At 42.4% G+C, this 22,343-nt stretch overlaps 1 protein-coding gene across 7 annotated transcripts in view; it reads left to right on the top strand.

Annotated features, from left to right (window-relative positions):
* The window catches only part of LOC119167687 (G patch domain-containing protein 2), a 341,817-nt gene that overhangs the window by 212,511 nt on the left and 106,963 nt on the right, over nt 1–22,343 (top strand). For all 7 annotated transcript variants that reach the window (XM_075865896.1, XM_075865895.1, XM_075865893.1 and 4 more), the window contains 2 exons: nt 15,879–16,094; nt 20,657–20,862. In XM_075865896.1, coding sequence (XP_075722011.1) covers nt 15,879–16,094; nt 20,657–20,862 — 422 coding nt within the window. The remainder of the gene's footprint in view (nt 1–15,878; nt 16,095–20,656; nt 20,863–22,343) is intronic.

Genomic DNA, 22,343 nt, shown 5'->3' with positions numbered 1-22,343 from the left:
GCAATCCCTATTACATAGATTTTAGCAGGGTGGTTACAGATATAATTTTCACAATGTTGGCACTCAAGAATGCATAAACCAAACAAACAAACAAAAAATAGAACGGCATGATGTGAACAATCAGGTCAAATTTGCTGCAAACAACTTTAAGGACGGCTCCATCACTTGGTTATTAGTTAGTCCATTCCACTGAGTTACTGTACGAGGGAAAAAGGAATATTTGAAGCAGTTATTTCGGGACCGGAAAGGGCTTATTGTAAGTTGATGCCTTTGGCGGGTGGCGTACCCAGAAGAAAAGGAAATGATATTGGAAACGTCAAGCTTATAATAACCTTTAATTATTTGGTAAAGAAATTGTAATCGTATTAAACGATTTCTTTCGGTAACTGAAGGCTCATTGGCACGATGTAGGAGTTCAGTTATAGAGGTGCGTCCAAAGCTATTAAAGATAAAGCAGACTGCCTTCTTCTGCACGTTTTCCAATTTAGTTATGTTAGCTTTAGTGAAGGGGTCCCAAACAATCACTCCATATTCTAACACTGGGCGAATGATAGTCCTGTACGCTAGAGTACGCACCGTGGAATTAGAATGTTTTAGAGCTCTTCGAAGGAAGAATAGTTTTCGGTTAGCGTTTGTAATTACGGAGTCAATATGTTTAGTCCAGCTAAGGTCATTGGTAATCCAAAGGCAAAGATACTTAATGTTAGTTACCTCAGAAAGGGTGAAACTTGCGGTAGAATAATTAAATAGTAAGGGTTTTTTCTTGTGAGTTATTCGCATAAATACTGTTTTATCAAAGTTAATTGACATCTGCCATAAATCACACCACTTCACAATATTATAAAAGGCACTATTCAGAATGATTTGATCGGTTACATTGGATATTTCATAATATATGACACAGTCATCTGCATACAACTTGATTTTTACAGGAATTTCATTCACAATATCATTGATAAAAATTAAAAACAAAAGGGGTCCAAGAACCGTACCCTGTGGGACGCCAGAGTCAACGGTTGCCTCTTCTGAACAGAATTCGTTAAAAACAACAAATTGTTTACGGTTTATAAGGTAGTCTGCTATCCATTTTATTAGGCGTGGATTTTTAAGTGTTTTCTCTAATTTAAAAAGTAATTTCTTGTGTGAGACTTTGTCAAACGCTTTTGAAAAGTCCATACAAATGGCGTCAGTTTGTGTCCCATTGTTAATTGAAGTTGCGAAATCGTGAATTGTCTCGACAAGTTGCGTACAGGTTGAATAGCCTTTTCTGAATCCGTGCTGGTGTTTTGTTAAGATATTATGCTTACTAAGAAACTCAGAGACATGCGTATGTATTATGTGTTCTATAAGCTTAGAGGTAGTTGACGTTAATGAAATAGGACGATAATTTGAGATAAGTTGCTTTTTACCCGACTTATAAAGAGGCTTGACTCTGGCGGCCCTCCAATCATCTGGTACTCGACCTTCGTGTAGCGATTTTGAAAATAAAACATACAGATATTTGGCGATCCACTCGACATAACGCTTTAAAAATGCGTTTGGAATGCTATCCGGTCCGGGTGTCTTTTTAACATTGAGTTTAAGTAGCATATGTAGAATGCCGTGCTCACTGATAGCAACGTCAGGTATAGGTGGATAATCTGCATCGAATGAGGAAAGAACATTATTGTCAATGGTGAAAACCGATTTGAATTGTTGATTAAAGGCATTCGAAATAACCTTGCTATCATGCACATCAACTCCATCAACTACAAAAACATTACATTCAGTAGATGTAGGCTTAATGCTCCGCCAAAATCTCTCAGGACACACTTTAATGAAGTTTGGTAATGATTCACCATAATACAGCTGTTTGTCAATATGGATTGGGTGTTTTAGTTTAGTTGCAATTTCTGAAATCTCTTCGTTTATACCAGCGATATTCCCAAGACTACGACGCTTATTTAATCGTTTTAGCTTTCTTTTGAGATGCAACGTGTCCCGAGAAATCCAGGGGTTCCTTTCTTTCTTCTTTTTAACAACACATGGAACGAAGCGATCAATACATTCATTCACCAAATCTTTAAATGAGTCCCAGTGGCCTTGCACATCAACAGTACTGTTTAAAAACGAGTCGAAGTTGAGGGAGAGGAGATCTATAATTGATGTATCGTCGGCTCGCAAAAAATTTCGAAAACATGACGTTTTTTTGTTTCCGTGCCATAAAGCCATTTGCCAGGGTCAATAGTACAGCACTGTGGTCAGAAATACCGGGAACCACTTCACAGGTGGCCGAAGACTTAATACATCCGCTAACAAAAAAGAGATCTAGTACTGACTTCGAACTTCCCTGCACCCTAGTGAAATCGTGAACAACTTGTAACAAATCAAAAGTAAAAGCAACGTCGAGCATTGCTTCTCCTATGATATCGTTATGCTTAGTAGTTGAAAGAGAGGTCCAATCCATATCTGGTAGGTTGAAATCTCCTGATAAAATTATCCGAGCTCCTGACTTTGCATGAGTGCACAGATATTTTTTTAATTCATTGATGACTTCAATGGACGAGGTCGGGGGTCTGTATATGGAAGCTACAATATATTGAATATTATTGTGGTACATTTTGCAGAATAAGCCTTCCATTTGAGGAATATCTGGCATCCTAATTACTTTGAGACATTTCTTAAATACAACTGCAACGCCTCCTCCCTTACTTTCGCGATATTTTCTTAGCGCACTATAACCAGGTGGAATTATTTCACTATCAAATATTGTACTATGCAACCATGTTTCTGTAAGTGTTATTAAGTCTGGATCACGAGTAAGAAGCAATAATTCCAATAATTCTAATTCAGTTGCTTTGTTTACCACACTTCGGCAATTTACATTTAGGATTCTTAATGGTTCAGATACAGGATCACGACGTCAGTTTCCCTTCTTCTTTTGAAGTTTAAAGCGCAATTTTTCGGTTTCATTCCAACCATACAGGGTGTCATCAATGCTCAATTTGTCGTATATTAGCTTAACCTTTGCACCATTTCTCCTTTCTTCAGCCGCGCTCTTCCACAAATTTCTTCGTACTTCCCGTATCCTGCTAGAGAAGTCCTCAGAAATAGACATCGTAGTTCTCTTTAGCTTAAATGCGTTCGTTAATACAGAAGTCTTTTCCCGATAATCTAGAAATTTTATGATTACTGGACGTGGCTTATTTCCAACCTTACGGCCAAGCCTATGGCATCTTTCAATGACGGATGTCGTTACCTCAAGGTTTTTCTGAAAACATTCTGTTACTTCATTCAGTAGTTCCTCGTTAGATTCTCTAGCAGGTTCTTCTATTCCATATATAATTAAGTTATTTCTGCGGGATCTGTTTTCGAGGCCGTCAACTTTCGATACAAGCATACAAATCTGTTCATCTCGTTTTGACATAGCAATCTCGATACCTTGTACTTTACTTGTCAGGGTAGCTAAAGCAGATAACTGTGCTTCAACCCCTTCTATGCGCTGGGTTAAATCAGAAATTTTTTTCTCGATTCCAAGTTGAGAGCACTTTATGGCGTCAAGTGAGGCAGTAATTTGTGCCTGACCATTTAACAGTTCTGACAACATCTGCTCTGTAGGACCTGGGTTTGCCTCTACATCCCCGCATCTCAACAGATCTAGCGGCACAGAACAAACAGCAGAAATTAAACCCCTTAAACGTAGTGGGCAGGGTAGCAGCACCAGAAATGGGTCATCACTACGAAAACACTGAACGCATGAATAATTACAAACCTGCAGCACGAAGCGAAAAAGGTTGAGCATCATGCCAGGAATGCTGTTGCCAAGCCCACTGGTGAAGTCCCGTTCCGCTGGCGCTCTTATAGCCGGCGATTCTTCCACGTGAGGTGACGTCACCGAAGATAGCAACCATGTTGAGTCATTAGAGTGCAGCAGACACAATCCATCCAGGGCGAAGTTATCACCCTCCGAAGATGACACGCAGCCGAAGGCCACGAGTCTGTGCGCATGCGTCGTCTGCGAAGCGTAGTAGTGCGGCCACGAAGAGGTTCCCAGCAGAACGGTGACAGCCTGCAGCACGAAGCGAAAATGGTTGAGCATCATGCCAGGAATGCTGTTGCCAAGCCCACTCATGTAGTCGTAATGGGCGTTGGGAGCGTGTTTTGGCAGTTTGCTTACAGGCGAGGGGCTATTATGAATACATCATGCTGGAAATGAAAATTGACTGAGAAGTTGAAATTTCAAGAGACACCAAAAAATGGCTACTCAGAGACTTATTCGCCTTAGCCGCCATCTTGGTTGACAGTGCAGCTTGCCTGTGTCGCTCACTGCGGAGTTTCTAACTGAATGAATGGTAGTAGGACCAGTGGCACACGCCATTGTAGACGACTAGAGAACGACGGACCTACAAATGTACAAGGATGTAAACAACAGGATAGATACAGCCATTGCACGGTATCTGCTTCCGCATCCTTGTAGTGGACGTGACCGTAAATCGCCTCATGGCTAGAGTAGCGAGGTTTTTTTCTGTTTTAGTATGACTAGATTTAATTCATAGCAGTAATAATAATAAATAGACACATTGGTTTAAAAACACTATGAGCACTTCATTATGCAATAGTAGATTGAAACCACTCATACCGAGGCTACACACTCCGTCGCAGCGAAATGAGGCTGGTGAACGCACTTGTCAGCAAGGGTACTTTGCAGTGAGTGACACCAAACTTTTTTGTGGGACAGCGTGCAAATGACACTAGCAATGAAGTGCACTTAGTCAAAGAGCACTCAAGTTACCTCTTATGACAAGAGCAACTACAGAAGAAGCCTTGCTTGGTCATTGGCTGCGTGCTAATGATAGAATTAACCACTAGCATTGTGCTACTTTTCTTAAGTATTTGTGACAAAGGGTTAGATAGATGTACATCTCACTGCAGGGTAGGCAGAGCGAGGAAGGAGAACTATTCAAATCTAAACCCTGCAACTTCCTTCTTGTGGCACTTATTTGCGAAATTCCTTTGGCACGTTGTACAAGTGAGCCATTATCTCTTCATCACGCATTTTGGACTGCAAGGTTGCTTACTGGCCTCTTGACGGCCAACTGCAACGAAATTGTGCGCAGCTCAAAAACCGATTAATAAGCAGTCTAGCTGGAGGACAGTGCTGCCTGCCAAATGTCACCTTCGAAATGCAAGTGGTTACTTCAGAAAAAAAAAAAAACATACCGATACCGCCGACCACATTGCTGGTAAAAAAGTCAACCTATGTGTGAGTGGTCTCGCTCATCGTCTGCAGTTTCCGTGGTATGATTCTATTAGTTTGCGTGTTTTGCACTTTCAATAAGCGTGCCTTTCTTTAATTTCTTCAACTATGTATATAAATACAGCTAGCGAAACGTTGCGGTGTCTCATTGCGGTGGTGTATTGCGGTGGTGTCATTGCGGTGGCGCGGTGGTGTATGATGCAGGCCACATTGTTGAATGTGCGCAGCCAATGCCGTCAATGGAGATCGCATCACTATCGCGGCTCTGGCCCTGCAAACATGTGGCCTCGCGAACCGGTTACACAACATCGCCGTGGCGATCGACTGGTGCACAATGGTGAAGTACTATGTTCCTCAGTGTGCTTCGTCCGCCTGTGAAAAGGACGGTAGCTTTCACAACAATACTAAAGAGAAGGGTGTGTCTGCGCTTTCCCTACATATTTTTTCTGAAATGTAACTATAGTGACAGTGAACACAAAGATAGGAGTGGGAATCGCTGATTCCTGCCACTCTGGCATTTGCAAAAGACATATGAGATAATTGCTCCAGAGCAGCTGTTTAAATTGCTGCTTTGGCAGTCAATCGACCGTTCATGACATTTATTGGAAATGCAAAGCAGAATCAAATGACTAAATTCGAGATAATCGTGCTTGGATTGCACTCTCGGGCGTCGGCAGGGCGCAAGCCCGTGTTGTATAGCAGTAAGAGGAGTCTTGAAGGGTAGGTGCTGGTGAGACTCGGGAAGGGAGCCACTTACGCATCGCGCACCCCTTGACCTATGCAATTGACTGCAGTTTGTCTCAGTAATATTTGTTCAATAAGAGCGACATTATGAAGTAGTTCATAAACAGAGCCGTCACTCGGGTATCGGACTTTAACAAATCATCATCATCATCATGACTACGTCCACAGCAGGACAAAAGCCTCTCTCTTGTTCTGCCAATCAACTCGGTCCTGTGGTTGCTGCTGCTACTTTATTCCCACAAACTTCTTAATCTTACCCGCCCACATAACTTTCTGTCTCCCCATTACCCGTTTGCCTTCTCTGAGAATCCAGTCAGTTACCCTTAATGACCAGTGGTTATCCTGCCTACGCGCTACATGCCCTGTCTGTGTCCATTTCCTCTTCTCGATTTCAACTATGATATTCTTAACCACGGTTTGTTCCCTGATAAACTCTGCTCACTTCTTGTCTCTTAAGGTTACACCTACCATTTTCCTTTCCATCCCTCGCTGGGTCGTTCCCAATTTAAGCTGAACCATCTTTGTAAGTCTTCATATTTCTGCTCCATAGCTAAGTACCTGCAAGATGCAGCTGTTATATACCTTCCTTTTGAAGGATAGTGGCAATCTACCAGTCATAATTTGAGAGTGCTTGCCAAGTGTGCTTCACCTCATTCTTAGTCTTCTAGTTAGTTCAATCTTATGGTTCGACTCCGCAATAATTACCTGTCCTAAGTAGACGTAATCTTTTATAACTTCTAGTTCACTATTACCTATCTCGAAGCGCTGCTCTCTTCCAAGGTTGTTGTACGTTACTTTTGTTTTCTACAGATTTTTTTTAAGACCTACTTTCTGCTCTCTTTGTCCATACTTCGTAATCATGAGTTGCAATTCGTCCCCTGAGTTACTCAGAAATGCAATATCATCGGCAAAGTGCAGGTTACTAAGGTGCTCTCCATTAACTCTTATCCCGAACTGCTCCCATTCTAGGCCTCTGAAAACTTCATGTAAGCATGTGGTAAATAGCATTGGCGAGATTGTATCCTCCTGCCTTAAACCCTTCTTGATTGGTATTTTGTTCTTTACAGAGCACTATGGTGGCAGTTGAACCGCTGTAGATTTATTCAAGGATGTTTATACAGTCAAACCTCTTTATAAGAGACCTTGATATAACAGACAAATGGGTATAAGAGACACCAGTGGGCCTACAGTAAAATACGGGTTGATAGGAAAAGGCATACATGGTACCCTGCTTATAAGAGACATCTCATATAAAAGACAAGAATCGCTGCTCGGAGCGTGCCTCTTATAAAGGGGTCTAACTGTATATGCTTCGTCGACTCCTTGATTCCGCAGTGTCTGCATGACTGTTGATATTTCTACTGAATCAAATGCCTTGTCGTAATCTATGAAGGCTATGTATAGTGGTTGGTTGTATTCTGGGCATTTTTCTATTACCTGATTGATAGTATGAATGTGGTCGATTGTTGAGTAGCCTGTTCATAATCCTGCTTGTTCCTTTGGTTGATTGAATTCTAATGTTGTCTTGATTCTGTTAGCGATTACTTTTGTAAATAGCTTGTATACGTCGGAGAGCAAGCTGATCGACCTGTAATTCTTCAAGTCCTTGTCATCTCCTTTCTTATGTATTAAGATGATGTTAGCATTCTTCCAAGATTCTGGTACTCTTCCCGTCGGAAGACAGTTCGTAAACAGGATGGCTAGTTTTTTTAGCACAATCTGTCCGCCGTCTTTCAGCAGATCTGATGCTACCTGGTCCTCACCAGCAGCTTTGCCTCTTTGCATGCTCACCAAGGTTTTTCTGACTTTTTCTATCACAACTGGTGGGATGCCATCTGGGATACCGCTAGTTCTTTTATCAAGGTCGTGGTTGTGCCGGCTACTGCACAGATCTCTGTAAAACTTCTCCGCTATTTTGAGTATCCTATCTATATTGGTAGTTACTTTGCCTTCCTTGTCCCTTAGTGCATGCAACTGGTTTTTGCCTATCCCTAGTTTCCTCTTCAGTGCTTTGATGCTTCCTCCATTCTTCAGAGCATGTTCGATTTTCTTCATGTTATACCTACCTTCTTACATGGATACCTTACGCTAACTAATAAACTTCGTAAGCTCTGCCAATTCTGTTTTGTCTGTTGTATTTAAGGCTTTCATGCTTTGACACTTCTTGATGAGGATGCGTCTCCTGGGACAGCTTAGCTGTGTCCTGTCGAGGTACCGTACCTCCATCTTCCACTGCACACTCCATAATGGTACTCGTCAGATCATCATTCAGATAGATCATCAATATAACTGATAGCTATCGCTGATTGTATATGCCGCATGCAGGTCCACAAAGATTATGCGACAACCTTTAGTGAATGTGCACTAAACAGCGATGGCAGTTATCGCTTATGAATTTACGGTAAGTAGTGCGCTAGGCACGCGTTTTCTTGACCAGTAAACTGCGTATATATGTACACACACCAACGAAATGAGTCTGTAGCCTCAGATGTCCTACGCGGCTCAGCTGTGCTCACGAGGAGCCTTTACCTGAGGCGATTCGGAGGCTGCATTGTCAGCTCCCCGTTCAGGGGCATTCGCGGTAGGTTTTTGGACGGTATTTCACCTGTTGTAAGTCGCCTATACCTTTAGCCTGCTTTAATGATTGACAGAAGTGCTGGCGAGGCGCTGAAACACTGTTGCAATTACCGAAAGGTGGAGTGTAGGGCAAGTATAGCAAAAGTCACTGTTGGCGAAGTGCTTGCTGCACACAGTCGATGAAGGTGTCGGGTGCTTTCCCTCTCTGAGCTTGACTATCCACTTATTCCTTAAATTCAGGTCCCTAATATAGTTCTGGAAGCTAACGCCCTTTTCAGGGGTGGGTGATCATATAGGGGCACAGAGCAAAGCACAGCACTTGCCACAAAAACAGGCGGCCACAGTTTTAGGAAACAAAGCACTGTGCTTTTAAAATTAGCGTTAAAAGCAGACACCCACGTTTGTTAGAAGATCATCAGTAGCCACCACACACAAGATAACCAATTGAACTGCTTCTTTGCCGAGTTCTACCACGACGGTGGTTTCTATACGGCGCCCCGCCTCCAAAGCGTGCGATTCCTAGAGCTGATGTCGTACAAGCGCGGTTCGCATGGCCGTCATTGGTTGCGCACCAGGCCATTAGTAAAGCTGTTAAATATGAATACGTCTTCGCCGGCACCTTGGCAAACTCCGGTCGCCATAGAGTTAATGATGCCTGTCGGGGTTTCCAGTTTCCCACTGTTGCGTTTGCCATGGTTGAATACTGAAAGCACTGCACCAGGATTCAACATTCTTTTCAGTTTTTACAGTATTTCGCCGAAGAGACACCGCTCGTGCTTATATTGCTCATCTCTGAAGTGCGTCCCATGAAGCACCTTGCTCCTTTCGCCTCACTCATTCCTTTCATCTTACTCCGTTAACCCATAGCTTTTAGAGCTTCATATTTTTTGGAAAAGTGTGAAAGCTGGTTTCAGCTGTAATATATGTTCCAGCAACCCACGGTGCCGCATTTAGTACTATTCGCAACTTTCATGACCTATAGGTGGCGCCACTGTACATCCAACATGGTTGTCGAGATGATCGCCGCGAAAGAGACGGTCCCTGAAAGTACACTTTTGGCGAAGAGTGAAATTGTTTGTGCTTCATGTTCATGTTTTTGAGGAAGCAGGGGAGCACTAACATACTATATTGAAAAAATAAATGCCGGGTAGCACATTAGGTAGATAAATATGCACAAGATTGTAAATAAAACACATACAAACGCTCTTCACATTGCTGGCTGTGCGTAATCGCACGCAACACCTGGTGTCATGCTGGGAAAGTATCATAATGTTAGCCTCAGTACAAATTTCTCAGTAATGTGAGAAACATTTTCAGAGACACGCTTCATCTTACAGTTTTGCTTGCATTGCATTCTGCACGAAGCTTGTTCAGCTTACCTGAAAGCGCGTAGTGTAGAATAAGCAGATGAAAAAAAAAATGTTTTTTTAATACCGAATCGCGAGCACCAACAGAAGCATGTCATATTACTGGCAACATGATTTGAGGGTGCTTTTTTTATTAAAAGAACAGCAGAATATCAAGAGAATCAATTCGTCAAGCAGCAAACAAAACCAGTAGTAATGTGCGATTTTCACGTTTAAGAGGTGACGTTTCCGTTACTATTCTGATTCTGTGTTTGAAGAGTAGAAAAGATTGCATGGGGCGGGGCAGAAACGACAAAAAAAGAAACCGCCATCAGCAAGTAAGACCGAACAGAAATTGCTGCAGATGTGAAGGACGGGGAGGCACTTCGCAAACGCTTCAGGTGTGTAATTGTGTGACGAACATTTTGAGACCGGTCCTTTCCTTCTATTCAATAGAGACGGAACGCATTCCTAATTTAGTTCTGTTACTGTTTGCACAGCGACCGCGTCGAGCAGACAGAACTAAGCACGAGAACTGCAAACCTGGAAGCTGCTTCACTCGTACACAAAACGGGTGCTGCATATATTCATGGGCCTTGGTTGTTATTAAATTTAACCCTGTTAACCACTCATGGCTTTTTTGGGCACTAATTAGAATGGGAAACTTGCTTTTCCTCACGGCTTTGAGCATCAAAGCTCGCAGTGAAATAAGTCTGCTTTTTCTCGTTCTCTTTCTTCAGCTTGAGAAACTGAAAGGGTCACAGTAATATTGGGGCCATTCACAACGTTTCATATTGACCGCAAACGCAAGAAAAAAAACTGCAGCATCTGCTGTTTGAGGCAGGTCCAAAACTTCAATCATCTCAACAGAGCTTCCGTCGGACACCGCTCAGAGGCGCCAGCGTACCTGGAAGTTGCGAATAAAAAAGTCAGCCCGTCTGAATCATTCGCTCGTAGAGGGGTATCACACAGAAAAGGAACGGATGCAGCTACAGAGAGTTCTGCTCGCAAGCGGTGGTGAACTGTAAATGACGTCATTTCCATTTGTGTTCGATTTTCCCGGGCACATTGCTAGAGCTCTGCGTCAATTGCTAACTGACAATTAGAGCACCGATTACAAAGGAATTACGTGATTGCAAGCTCTTTCACTGGCATCATTATTGCTTGTCCATTATATCCTACAAATTCCGAGGCTGTTCTGCCGAAGTCATATTTTGTTGTGGTTGGTTAAGCAGTGGGAGCTAGGCTTAAAGAGTCATACTTTAGACTGCTGCGTTATTTTTGGTGAAAATTGCAATGCAAAAACGTGATGAGGTGACGCATATTAAAGGCATGAGGTAGGGGTAGGGCAAAATTTGAAAATAAATCACTTTTTGGTTTCTTTGAAGTTTGGGAAGAATGTCTCTTTGTACATATTTTCCATATTCGTCGTTTTGTTAAACAGCATTTTTTGTGCCTCAAGACCAGTTTTTATGAAGGCAAGTAGTGAGTGAACGCACTCTAGTGTAAGCCTCTCATAAGCACTTTGTGGTTATGTACGGCCTATTTTTCTAAATAAATCTTTATGTATGAAGTTAAAATGGTTGTTTACAGTCGGCTGTGCAGATAAAATTATCAGGTAACTTCTAAGGCAGTCAGGAGACACTGTGTACCTTTGTACTCAGAATACACTTAGTCTTTGAAGCGGTTCGGTTCGAACACTTTCAGCTCCTAGCTTTATTACATCTTGTGTTTGTCATGCTTGTAAATAAGCTTAGGCGCTGAGGGCAAGGAAGGTCTTCAGCAAGAGTATATTTCGTGGCAACCCATGCAGTTCTCTTGTTAATGTGAAGAAATGCTAGTGACGTACGGAGGCACAAAACATTGAACCAGCAAACTCTTCAATGTTGAACCTCTCAGCCTTTTCAGCGTCCTTCGAGGCGAACCATATGCATGGTGACAACGGGTATGCTGTAATGGGCATGATTATTACTTGCGATAATTAGACTGAATAGCATGTTTTAATGGTCCAGTGTAAGCAATGAACTAATGGGATCGGAGTCTTTGAGTTTTTGCTGTCCTTGTTTAAGTTCACAGTTTTGAGAATTGTGACATTGAATATTTATTTTTGTATTTAATGATGGTAGTATCACATGAGCCGAATATCTGTCTTGGTTAAGACTGAAGTGCGGCTAAACTACGGTCAATTTGCTAGAAAACGTTGACACCACTCTACAATGCATTGCGGATAAAGCTGCATGACATCTCACAAGAAAAGCAAGACAAGCATTACGAAAGTATCTAAAGTGAAGAATTGTCTTTGGCAGTGATTACCAAGCTTGTAGCTAGTAAATAATATAATTGAACAGTGTGACACAGTTTGATGGCTTTTCAGTCATTTTCTAACTTTTTAAACTTAATTATCACGAAGTGATATTTTAATTATTTGGGTACCACTATTTCCTAAGTATACCAAGATGACCTGTTGATTATTTTTTCTTGTATTCTGCATTAAATACGTACAGCTACTTAAGCAGAATTGGAGTCACTTTACAGTTTTTTTTTTTTCAAGTTTTCATCATTGCCAGTTAACTGAAAAATTAAATGCTAGTGGTAAAAACTTTATGAAAATTCTTGTATGATTCAGTTAGAATAGCAAGAGATTTGAAAGAAAATGGTGTATGAATATGTGAATATTTTGTTTAGTCAGCGAGATAACAGTACTTCAAAATGAACAAAAATGCATGGGACGTATATGACCTACCCGGTACCCTTGAAGATCCAAAGTGGTCATTTTCAATCGGACGTCGACTGCATTTGTCTTTGCGTAGTTCGAATAGCCAAAACGTCAGTCTGAATTGAATCTAATAGCAAACACTATTTCAAAAATATTCAAAGTTTTGATTATTTGCACACTCCTTAAGAATCTTGTGCATGTCATAATGATCAGTAAGGTATGCCTACTTAGGAAAACTATCATCTAACAAAAATAATGAAAGAAATACTGATCACAATCAGATGTTTCTTATATGATTGGCAGTACAGGATAAAATTAGTGATGCATTTTTTAGGTACTTTCTGTAGAAATACATCTAGAGATATCTGCCTTTCCTATGCAAAAAAAAGTATGCCTTTGTGAAAGGTTCTCCTAACCACAGGCGTGCCAGTGGGAGAGCGATGTGAAACGCTGAACAAACCATATGATAGGCCTTTTCTTGAAGAGATCTTCAGATAATGGCTCTACGCGTTGCAGGCAAGCAAAGCGACACAGGCATAGAAAGGTCTTTAAAAATACCAACCGGATTAAGCGACCACTTGTAAGCGTGCAAGGGACAGGCGTATGTGTACCCTGACGGTGTTGCTCTCTTACCTCTCTTCTCTTCTTTTTGATCCCCTTCCCCCAGATTAGGGCACACACGTCCGGTTGACCTCCATGCTTTTCATTTCGTTCCTTCCTCCTCCTATAAAAAAAGTCATTGCCAGGCCCACTACAGCTGCGCTAATTGTGCCAATTTGATACAATTTCTCATTTTTGCACTGAGCTGCACCAGAACCATGAAATTTACTGAAATTGTGCCACGCTGCACCCATATGCCCGACCAGCCTCAAAATGTTCTCAGTTGCGAGAAATTGAGGCTACATTGGCCACCTGTAGCTTGCATCATCAATCAATTCACAGATCCAGGTGCGCAGACTCTAATCCGCAATGTAACCTAATCATGGTGTATTATATTCATTAGATCAGGGCAATCACGAGCAACCAGATAAAGTAACAATGCCGCACGCCCATCGGTCTTCTGACCACAGCAAATCTCTATTGGCAGTACGACGCAACTTCAAGACAAATGCGTTACCATGGCCATCAATGCCTCACGGAAAACATTAATTTCCTGGTTAGAAAACGTGCTTATGGTATGTTAGGTGGCGGGGGGGTGTAGTGGTTCGGAAATTTTTTGGCTAGCCTTGTTCTAATTTGTGCAGAATGCTGCATAAGCCACCTTTGCCGCAGTACACCTGTGCCCTGCAGAAAAGCGTTTTTAGATTTCGAAGAGCAGTTAACATTAGTCACGAGACAGAGCACTGTTTAATTACTCATGCATGTATATGCTGCATAATTATGAGTGCTAATATAATTGCTGACATCTATAAATGTTACTGACAATCACTTAGAGCAGTGTATGACAATCCTGCTGTTTTAAAAAAATCAAGCAAAACTGTGTGCCGTTTTTTTTTTTTTTTCACCACCCCTGCTCCTCAGTTTGCCGAATCTCCTGAAACTCGAGGTCGCCAACCTGGCAGATCCACATCTGAATCCTGATTCATTTCGTCAAAGGATTTGATCGATTTTGCAAAAGCAAATGTGTTGCTGAATGGGGCGGTTCAAAATACTTTATTGAAGTAACAGTGCTTATACTCACTCTGTACGATTTAGGGGATTTAAGGGAGGAGAGTTCTTTTTTTATAGTGCTTCAAATTTGTTCTTTCGTGATAAAAAAATGAATTATTTGTTCGGAGTAAACTGCTCCAAATTTGAATTGTAGTGTTTCAAAAGTAAGATATTGCTGCTCCAAAAATTGCTCCAAATTCTATTTTGGCTGTTGCATCCCTGCATCGCTCTTAAAACGAAGTTCATTGTTTTGCTTGTCACTGCATGTCAGACGTGGGATAGCTTTTTATGTTAGATAGTACATAGAAATCAAAAAAGTGCCTAATGTTCCTAACAAAACTTCAGTCAAAAAGATACTCTGTAATAAGCAATTCGTGAAGGAGTTAGGAAACAATAGTTATCTGAACAGGTTCATTCTCTTCAAAAGTGCTGACTGAAAAAAAAAATAAGTTCAAAGCTTTCACAACGTGCCATTATTTCGATGGTCAAAAAATATTTTTGAGTGGCTCGTTGCATGAGTGGAGCTACACTCGGCATTACTATGCTGTTCTGGGACTATTGTAGCCAGTCCTCTTCTTTTTTTCGCAACTTTCGAGCTGTCTATGTTGGTCACCACATGGATCACCCACTAATTCTGCTGTTCAGCTCTTCGTAGCAGTGTTTGCTTTCAGCGAGCGGAAGCTATGGCTTTAAGAACCTATAATGAGCACATTCGTGAACATGCACATAATGTATGCAGCTTCCAGCAACGCAAGAAGTGTGGTCGCCATGTGCAGTTCGAAAACACTGATGTGTATTCGAAGGCACAATGATAATTGCACCCTACTCATTGTTGAAGCTGAGAGAATGGCATGGCAGCAAAACGCTTGCATCAGAAACTGTTCATTGCTTTTTTGGTATAAATACCGTATTTACTTGAATTTAAAACCAGTTTTTTTTTTCGCATCTTTACTGCCTAAAGTCGACCCTGACAATACTATTGTATACCGAGATACTATTTTTTCTTCCTGGATGCAATGAAATGTCGCCCCTGACATTACAATAGCACTGGCATTACAATTGAGTAACTAAGGTAGCTTCATTTTCTGGCAAATGCACGCGTACAGCAGGCATCGGTGACTCATCAGCTTTGCATCGTGCACTGTTTGTCCCAAGATTTTTTGTTTATAGCCGCCAGCTTGCTTTCTCCATGTTTGCTCTCTCACTTCCTGTCATTTCGATATTAGTAAATTACCTCATTAATAATAAACGTTTGCTTGTTAAGGTTGCTGTTCCTGCTTTTTTTTTAAAACAACATGTCAAAGATAAAAAGGCAGATCTAGTGAAATCTGTGATATATGTAGACTTGGGATTGATGTTATGTCATTTTTTGCCAAATTGTGGGCATAGGATATGTTGTAAAAAGTGCCTTGTTGTTTCAGCACATCAATTGCTTCTACGCAGAGCTTGCGTCTTGTTCTATTTTGTGGCACTGGACAGTTGTCAGATGTGTGATCCTCATGAGCTTTGCACTTATCGCTAACTGCATGAATGCTTGAGCGAGAAGCTTCATCGGCACACTTCATGTGTTATCATTATAATCCAGAGGGTCTTTCTCAACTGCTTGCAGCTGGATGCTGTGCAGAGTGACTCAGACGACCTGCTCCAGCGCCTGTGCGCGTGGCGCCACCGGCAGGCCAACGCAGCTGAATCGGACTCGCTCAACGAGAACTGCCTGCCCACAACAGCGAGACCGCAACGACGCAAGCGAAAGCTCAAGCGAATGGCTGTGGACCTGGAGCCACCGTCTGGGGACTCGTCCCAAGGATTGCCAGACATCAGCAAGGTTGGCACTCAGCTTTTGTACTCTGGTTGGCAGCAGAATGATTAGGCTGGCTCCAATTTGTTGTGAGGAGTGAATGGTAGATTGCGTTTCTTCAAGTGTGGAGCACTAAGGGTGGCCGGGCTGGCTGTCATAGCTTGGCATAATGCAAGTGGAACCCCAAATAGCATAGCCACCTGTCGCATAACTCGTGCCAAGATGTCTTCCTCTTGTCAAAGTGGTTGATTGGGTGAGTTGCTGTTGTCGCTTGGTGTCACACAGACAAGAATATGTAATAAATAAAAAGAGGAAGAAATATTGAAAAAGAAAGGAAGGAAAAATAGAAACAAAAAAAGCGACAAAAAAGAGGAAACGGAAGAGAAACACGGAAGGCTTCCTTCAGGCTTGGCACCACTAGTGCGAATCTGCCGATCTGGCATTCTGCTGCATGGCAAAGAAAATGCAACTTGAGTAAATGGTAACTGACTTGCACAAATTTTAGCTCTACTGCTTCAGTCACCAAATCCAGTGCTCGGCAAAATTGCTGTTCATTGTCCTTGTTCACTTCCAAGATAATATCACTTTAACCTCCCGTATTCACAGAGCTAACTCATTCTTAGGACTTAAGTCAACCTTAGCCATAAGTTGCGTTTTAAGAACCTACCTTGTACTTAATGCAGAACTTTCATCGTACTTGAGTGAGGCTCGTTTAAGGTAGCTTATGAACCACCTTAACTCTTTCATTACCGCACGAAATCAGCTAATTTTTCTATGTCTTGGGAATACTGTTTTTTGCCAGTTCTAAAGGCACTCCAGGACGCATTGCAGCATACCAAATTTTGCAAAATGTAATGCTCTTTCCGAGAAATATATTTTGTAGAGCACCAAAAATATTTAATAATGAATAAAAATGTAAAAGTTTGTAATTTTTGGTTGCCAGCTAGTAAATAGTGTAATAAAAAGCAGTATATATAGAATAAATATTCAAAACTAAGAAAATTCAGAATTAGATTATGAAGATAAATGACGCACAAAAAGTATAAGCTGTAATAAATGTTGTATGAAATGTTTCTATTCACATAGACAGAGAAAATCGGAAACGAGGTGCTGGGCTTCATTGCTCATGCCGTGCTGTGATGCATTGCTTGGTTTTTCTTGAGACACTAGCAAACTCTTACACTTTTCTCAGTGAAGTTTTGTTTTATTTGATGAAACCGTCCAGATTTTCAAATAAAGATGAATACCCGTGATGCGAGTAACACCTCTATAAACAAGATGTCTGATGCACTTCACTATTTCGTCTAGCGTAACCTTTTTTCATGAGCTACCTCACTCTGCATAGGTTGGCATTCTAATATGTATACACCCAAGCGTATGTCTGTAATTTTGAGCATTTCATATTTAAAAAAGGGCAATATCACGGGAAGTTCCAAAACGTTTCGGACTGCTCCGTAGTCAGGACCATGATTTGCTCTGGGGGCCTTCTTGTCGTTAGGAGAAGCTCTGCAGCCAACACCAGCACACTGCACCCCAGCGAAGTGTGGACCATGCCAATAACCGGAGCAGCTATAAGATTGTGCGCAAAGGTCAGAAGTCATACACACTTGCGATGGAGGAGACATCTTAAGGCTGTAAATGAAACAAACCCATGAATGGCTGCGGATGTTTCGGGCTGACGAAAAACATCGTAGCCACAAAGCTTGAAGCTAGGGTTCTGTCATCCACGGACTCTAACCTCATCTTCACTCAGTTCAGGTGGGGTTGCAAGACAGTTCTGAGCGGTGCGTGTATTTTGCAGTGCTGGTGCGTGCCCTTGCGTGAGTGACAATGACGCAAAAGGAGCGACTAGTGACACTAGATGCGACCCTGTGTCTCATATAATGATACAAGCAAAACCAAAGCGGCTAGAAACTAGCTGAGAAGGCCACCTCGATACATTAAACATGCAACGGACCTTGAGAAATATTTTTTGTAGAATAAATTTTGCCTGGATTCCAGCTGTCTAGCTGGCTTTAATTTGATATTTGGCTTGCAAAGGTTCTGTTGATTACAGGCCTTCGATGCTACTGTAGCATAATCACGAGGGGCTCGCACTTTTAGCAAGTTCGCCAGCCTAGTGATTTTTTTCAACAACACGTGCTAATTGGTTTGCATAAATGTCTTTGAGAACTTGCTATGTTGCCAAACGGACATATTATAATTAATTCTGAAAGTTCAGGGGCTGGAATAACTACTAGAAAGTACTGGGTGCACGAGAAACAAATTTAATATGACAGAATCGAAGAACCAAAGCATCGATTACAGGTGATCGATGTGATTAGGTGCGGTATTGAAAGGGTTAAGCAGCATGGCTGGTTGTTACAACTTTGTGTAGTTAGTCGATTATGTGGACCGCAAAGAAGAAATATTGAACGGCACAGCTCATGCACGTCACTGCCACCGTAGAGTTTCTCACAAAAATATCTAGAGGGAAATGTGGTGCCACTGTCTATGCGAATTTCTGAAAGGCCCCGCTGGAGCGCTGGGAATGACGCAGGGGTGCAACAGCTGCACCGATTGTGCGAATTGGATACAATTCCCGATTGCTGTGCCGATTTGCACCTAAACAGTGAAATTTTATGAAATTGCGCCTCGCTGCGCCCAAATGCTCAGCCAGCCTGAATATTTTTTTTTTTTTTTTGCATTTGGACTTTCTTTCTGGTTCTTGCAATGTTTTTGCTTTTTTTTTCTGTTGGTGCCAAAAATGGGGGCAAATAATTCAGCACATCAATTTGAATTATAGCACAAAACATTATTATGCTTGTTGCTGAAGGCAAATCCATAATAGCTATAACTTAAACAAAAAAAAAAAGTCTCGTGGGTTTTACGAATTTCTATGTTGCTAGGTTGGCGGGTATGAAAGTAAGACATTGTTGGGCGAGTTGGTTAATGTCAATGGGGTACATAGTAGCGCAAACTCTCATATCTGTGTTTTCCGAGTTCTTTGCTAATATGTATGCCATTGGAAAATATAAGCTTATGATGGAAATTCAGGAACAGGGGTTGCGCTGGAGCCAACGTTTTGACAGACTTGTCTTTTTCTAGCCATTTGCAGCCTGGAAGTAGATACCGTATTTACATGCATAATTTGCGTACTTTTTTTCTCTAGATCGCTAAAAAGGGTGTGCACAAATTATGCGGAGTTTTTGCTCACGCATCTGAAATTATGTGAAATAGTACATAGTCCTAAGGTATGTGGTATATACGTAAAAAAACAAATTGAAGCACAGACGAAATGTCTGTGTTCAGCAGAATTGGCACATACTTTAACCAGCCAGATTTGGTCACATGTGGTCTAGTCTAAATCACTGGTTGAGAGACTCATCATCGCAGCCGCTGTCATTGCCCTCTCAAAAAACATTGTCCTCTGTTACGTTAAGCGTGTTTAAATGCCCGATATTCTTGAAGCTCTTCTCGATAATGTTGAGAGAAACGAGCTTCCACTAGACGGTGATAACGGAGGGCCCACGCTTTTGCGGATAATTTAAAAGGTCTTAAAGGGCAAAGGGCAAGAAACTTTTATCAGCAAGCACGCATTCGGCAGGTTTGTCTTGTACCGAACTCGCTGAAGTGCTTGGCGGCGGCATGGTTTCCACTTCCTTCCGAGCCTGAATTTCGTAGAACATTAAAAGGCAACACTAAAAAACACAACAGACTGATGGTAAAACCTAAACTTTCGAAATCAACCAAGCATGCGTTGCAGTGCGAGTGGTGCGGTTGCAGAGAACAATGAAAACAGTAGGCGCGACAAGCCTTCGCACCCCTCCCATGCAGAAAATTGTCCGTTCTGTGACTCGTGTGTGCACTCTCACAGTGGAAGAGATGGAGAGATAGAGGTAGGCGAACGCTCGAGCAGTCAGCAGGTTTGGTTAGAATACGGTATTCTAGAGACCGTAGTTAGAGGAGAGTCCCCAAAAGATGGGATTGTGCACTAGCAGCCCGTTTTATGTACGGCTTCGCTTGCCTGATCGACGAGGGGTGCAACCGGCATGCCCTTCCAAAGCTCCAAAGTCTATATGCCCACGCTAGCGAGCTGGCTCAGGTGGATCAGGGAATGCAAAATATGCGAGTAAATATATATATATTTTTTAGTAAAACTGGTTGCTGTTAATGTGCAAATTATGAGAGTAAATTACTAGATGCTAATGTCAAAACGTTGGCCTCAGCACAGTCCATGTTTGTGAACTTTGTCGCCGATACATAAGTCTTGCACTTGAAGAATGCTAGGACAAAAAGAAATTTGCACTTGTGATGAATTTAGACTGAGATGCTGACATGCTACCAACATATATTGCCTAACTGCCAAAACTTCGGCACATAGTGCAATTTCTTTTTCAAGTATTCGATAGTAATGTGAGGATCAACTTGAAACAAGAAAATTTTGAAGGGAAAAAGGCTTGTATTATTATCAAGCAGATGCAGTAATATCTCAGGTTGGCCAGCTTGGAGTGGGGTGCAGGTATCTTCGGACAGACCCCATCAACCTTGGACTTGATCTAGAATAAGCTGATGGTGACGGCAAGGGTTGAACTGGCCTCTTTTCGCAGCCGGTGGCTTTGTCTCAACCCAAGGGAAGCACAGCCGAAGGATCCCAGCAGCTGTGCGGTCCTCCAGCCGTGAGGGCAGGTGCTAGCAGCCTGTGTGGTAAAAGGAAGCGCAGCATGCGTGAGCGCAGCCTCGAGTCAGTGGGCCACCGACGTTCCTCTGAATGCTGTGATGACATGGAACTGGAAGAGTCCAAGCCTCACCATGGGTGGGTGGTGTTTTCTTCTTCGTTTCACTGAATGTCTGCGGGGACCCAAGAAGTCTCATGATTATGGGCGAATTGGACAAATCCCACGACTCGCTGTCGGTTCACCAAATAAAAAAAGGCAACAGAGGGCAAAGACATTTCTAGACAAACTAACTAGTAGTTCAGAAAAGCTTTCATAAATTGTTGAGATTTACCCAGTGATAAATCCTGTCACTGCTCATTTCAGCTTTGCTTGAAGCATCTGCACAAAGTTCGTCACCGGGTTATGCAATGAGAGAACATTAGTGAATAGGAAAGGCAAAGGTGGCTACGAGAAGACTCCAAAGGGGAGGAAGCCCTACGGCAACGACCATGTGCCCGTAGATCTAGCAGATGCCCGGTTTTACCACAAGTTTCTCTCTCTGGAGTTTCAGCATCCGTGCTATGTCTGTGACTGTCTGTCGTTTAACTAGAACCTCTTTGCTCTGAGAAGCAACATACAAACATGCTGGCATCGCCTCGCTAAAGCTTGGCAACAACCTACAAGCAACAAGATTGCACTTTAGAATCACCCTGCTTTATGCTTCAAGCCTTGTGGGGTCTCTGAATGAGGCACCATGCTCTCATAACGAACGGACACAGTTGGCACGGTCTGACCAAACCAAACAACACATTTAACTACTTTCACAGCAACAATATATGAGCAAAATCAAAATATATCGGTTGGGATCAACACGCTACGCAAATCACCATTACACAATATTCTACAACACTCAACACAAGGCGGCAGCCCCAACGCTCAACTCACCATGAGGGCCCACGGCAGACAACCCGTGGTGCCATTCACTGTATTCCCGTCTCATGAGCCTATTGCTCGATCCAACCGCTTCGCGCCAAAGAGACTCGCCAGTGTGTCATGTCCCGCCACCCAGACTTGTTTTCAGGCCTCACTGCAGCCGCTTCTGCGCTCACCATGATGATGATGATGATGATAAATGCTCGCAAGCTCAATGCCACCTATAGCTCGATAATTGCGGACTCTCAATGGGGTCTATGCCCGAAACACGTATGTGTTATGAGGCGCAAACGACTTTACAAGGGGTGTTAGCACCCCCGCAGGCAATTTTTTTCCAATTTCTGCCAATTTTTTTCTTTTTTCGACTGGTGTCTTCATGCCAGTGGTAGTTATGCTCGTGCATGCTCACAGATGCCTTTCAAGGTCGCATTGGCAGTTGGTGTGTCCAGCCAGCACTGACAGCTATTGCCTCCGGAGTACAAACATATGCCCATTCTGTAGTAAACTATGTTCGATTCAGATCCATTTTGCATATGCGTGCACACTGCGACTTTTCACACAGGGCTGTGGGAGTCTACCTGCTTCATTTGTGGCCTTTGCAATAATTCTCGTATCCCCTGTAATGTCGTTTTCGCCTTCTGGTGCATATACGTCTAGTGGCTCAGCACCATTAGCTCTGCTGCCACCGTGACAGTTGGTACTGTTT

This window comes from Rhipicephalus microplus, chromosome 6 (assembly GCF_043290135.1).
Source record: "Rhipicephalus microplus isolate Deutch F79 chromosome 6, USDA_Rmic, whole genome shotgun sequence".
Taxonomy (NCBI): domain Eukaryota; kingdom Metazoa; phylum Arthropoda; class Arachnida; order Ixodida; family Ixodidae; genus Rhipicephalus; species Rhipicephalus microplus.
Note: the sequence above shows the minus strand (reverse complement) of the source record. Positions and strands in the feature narration are given on the sequence as shown.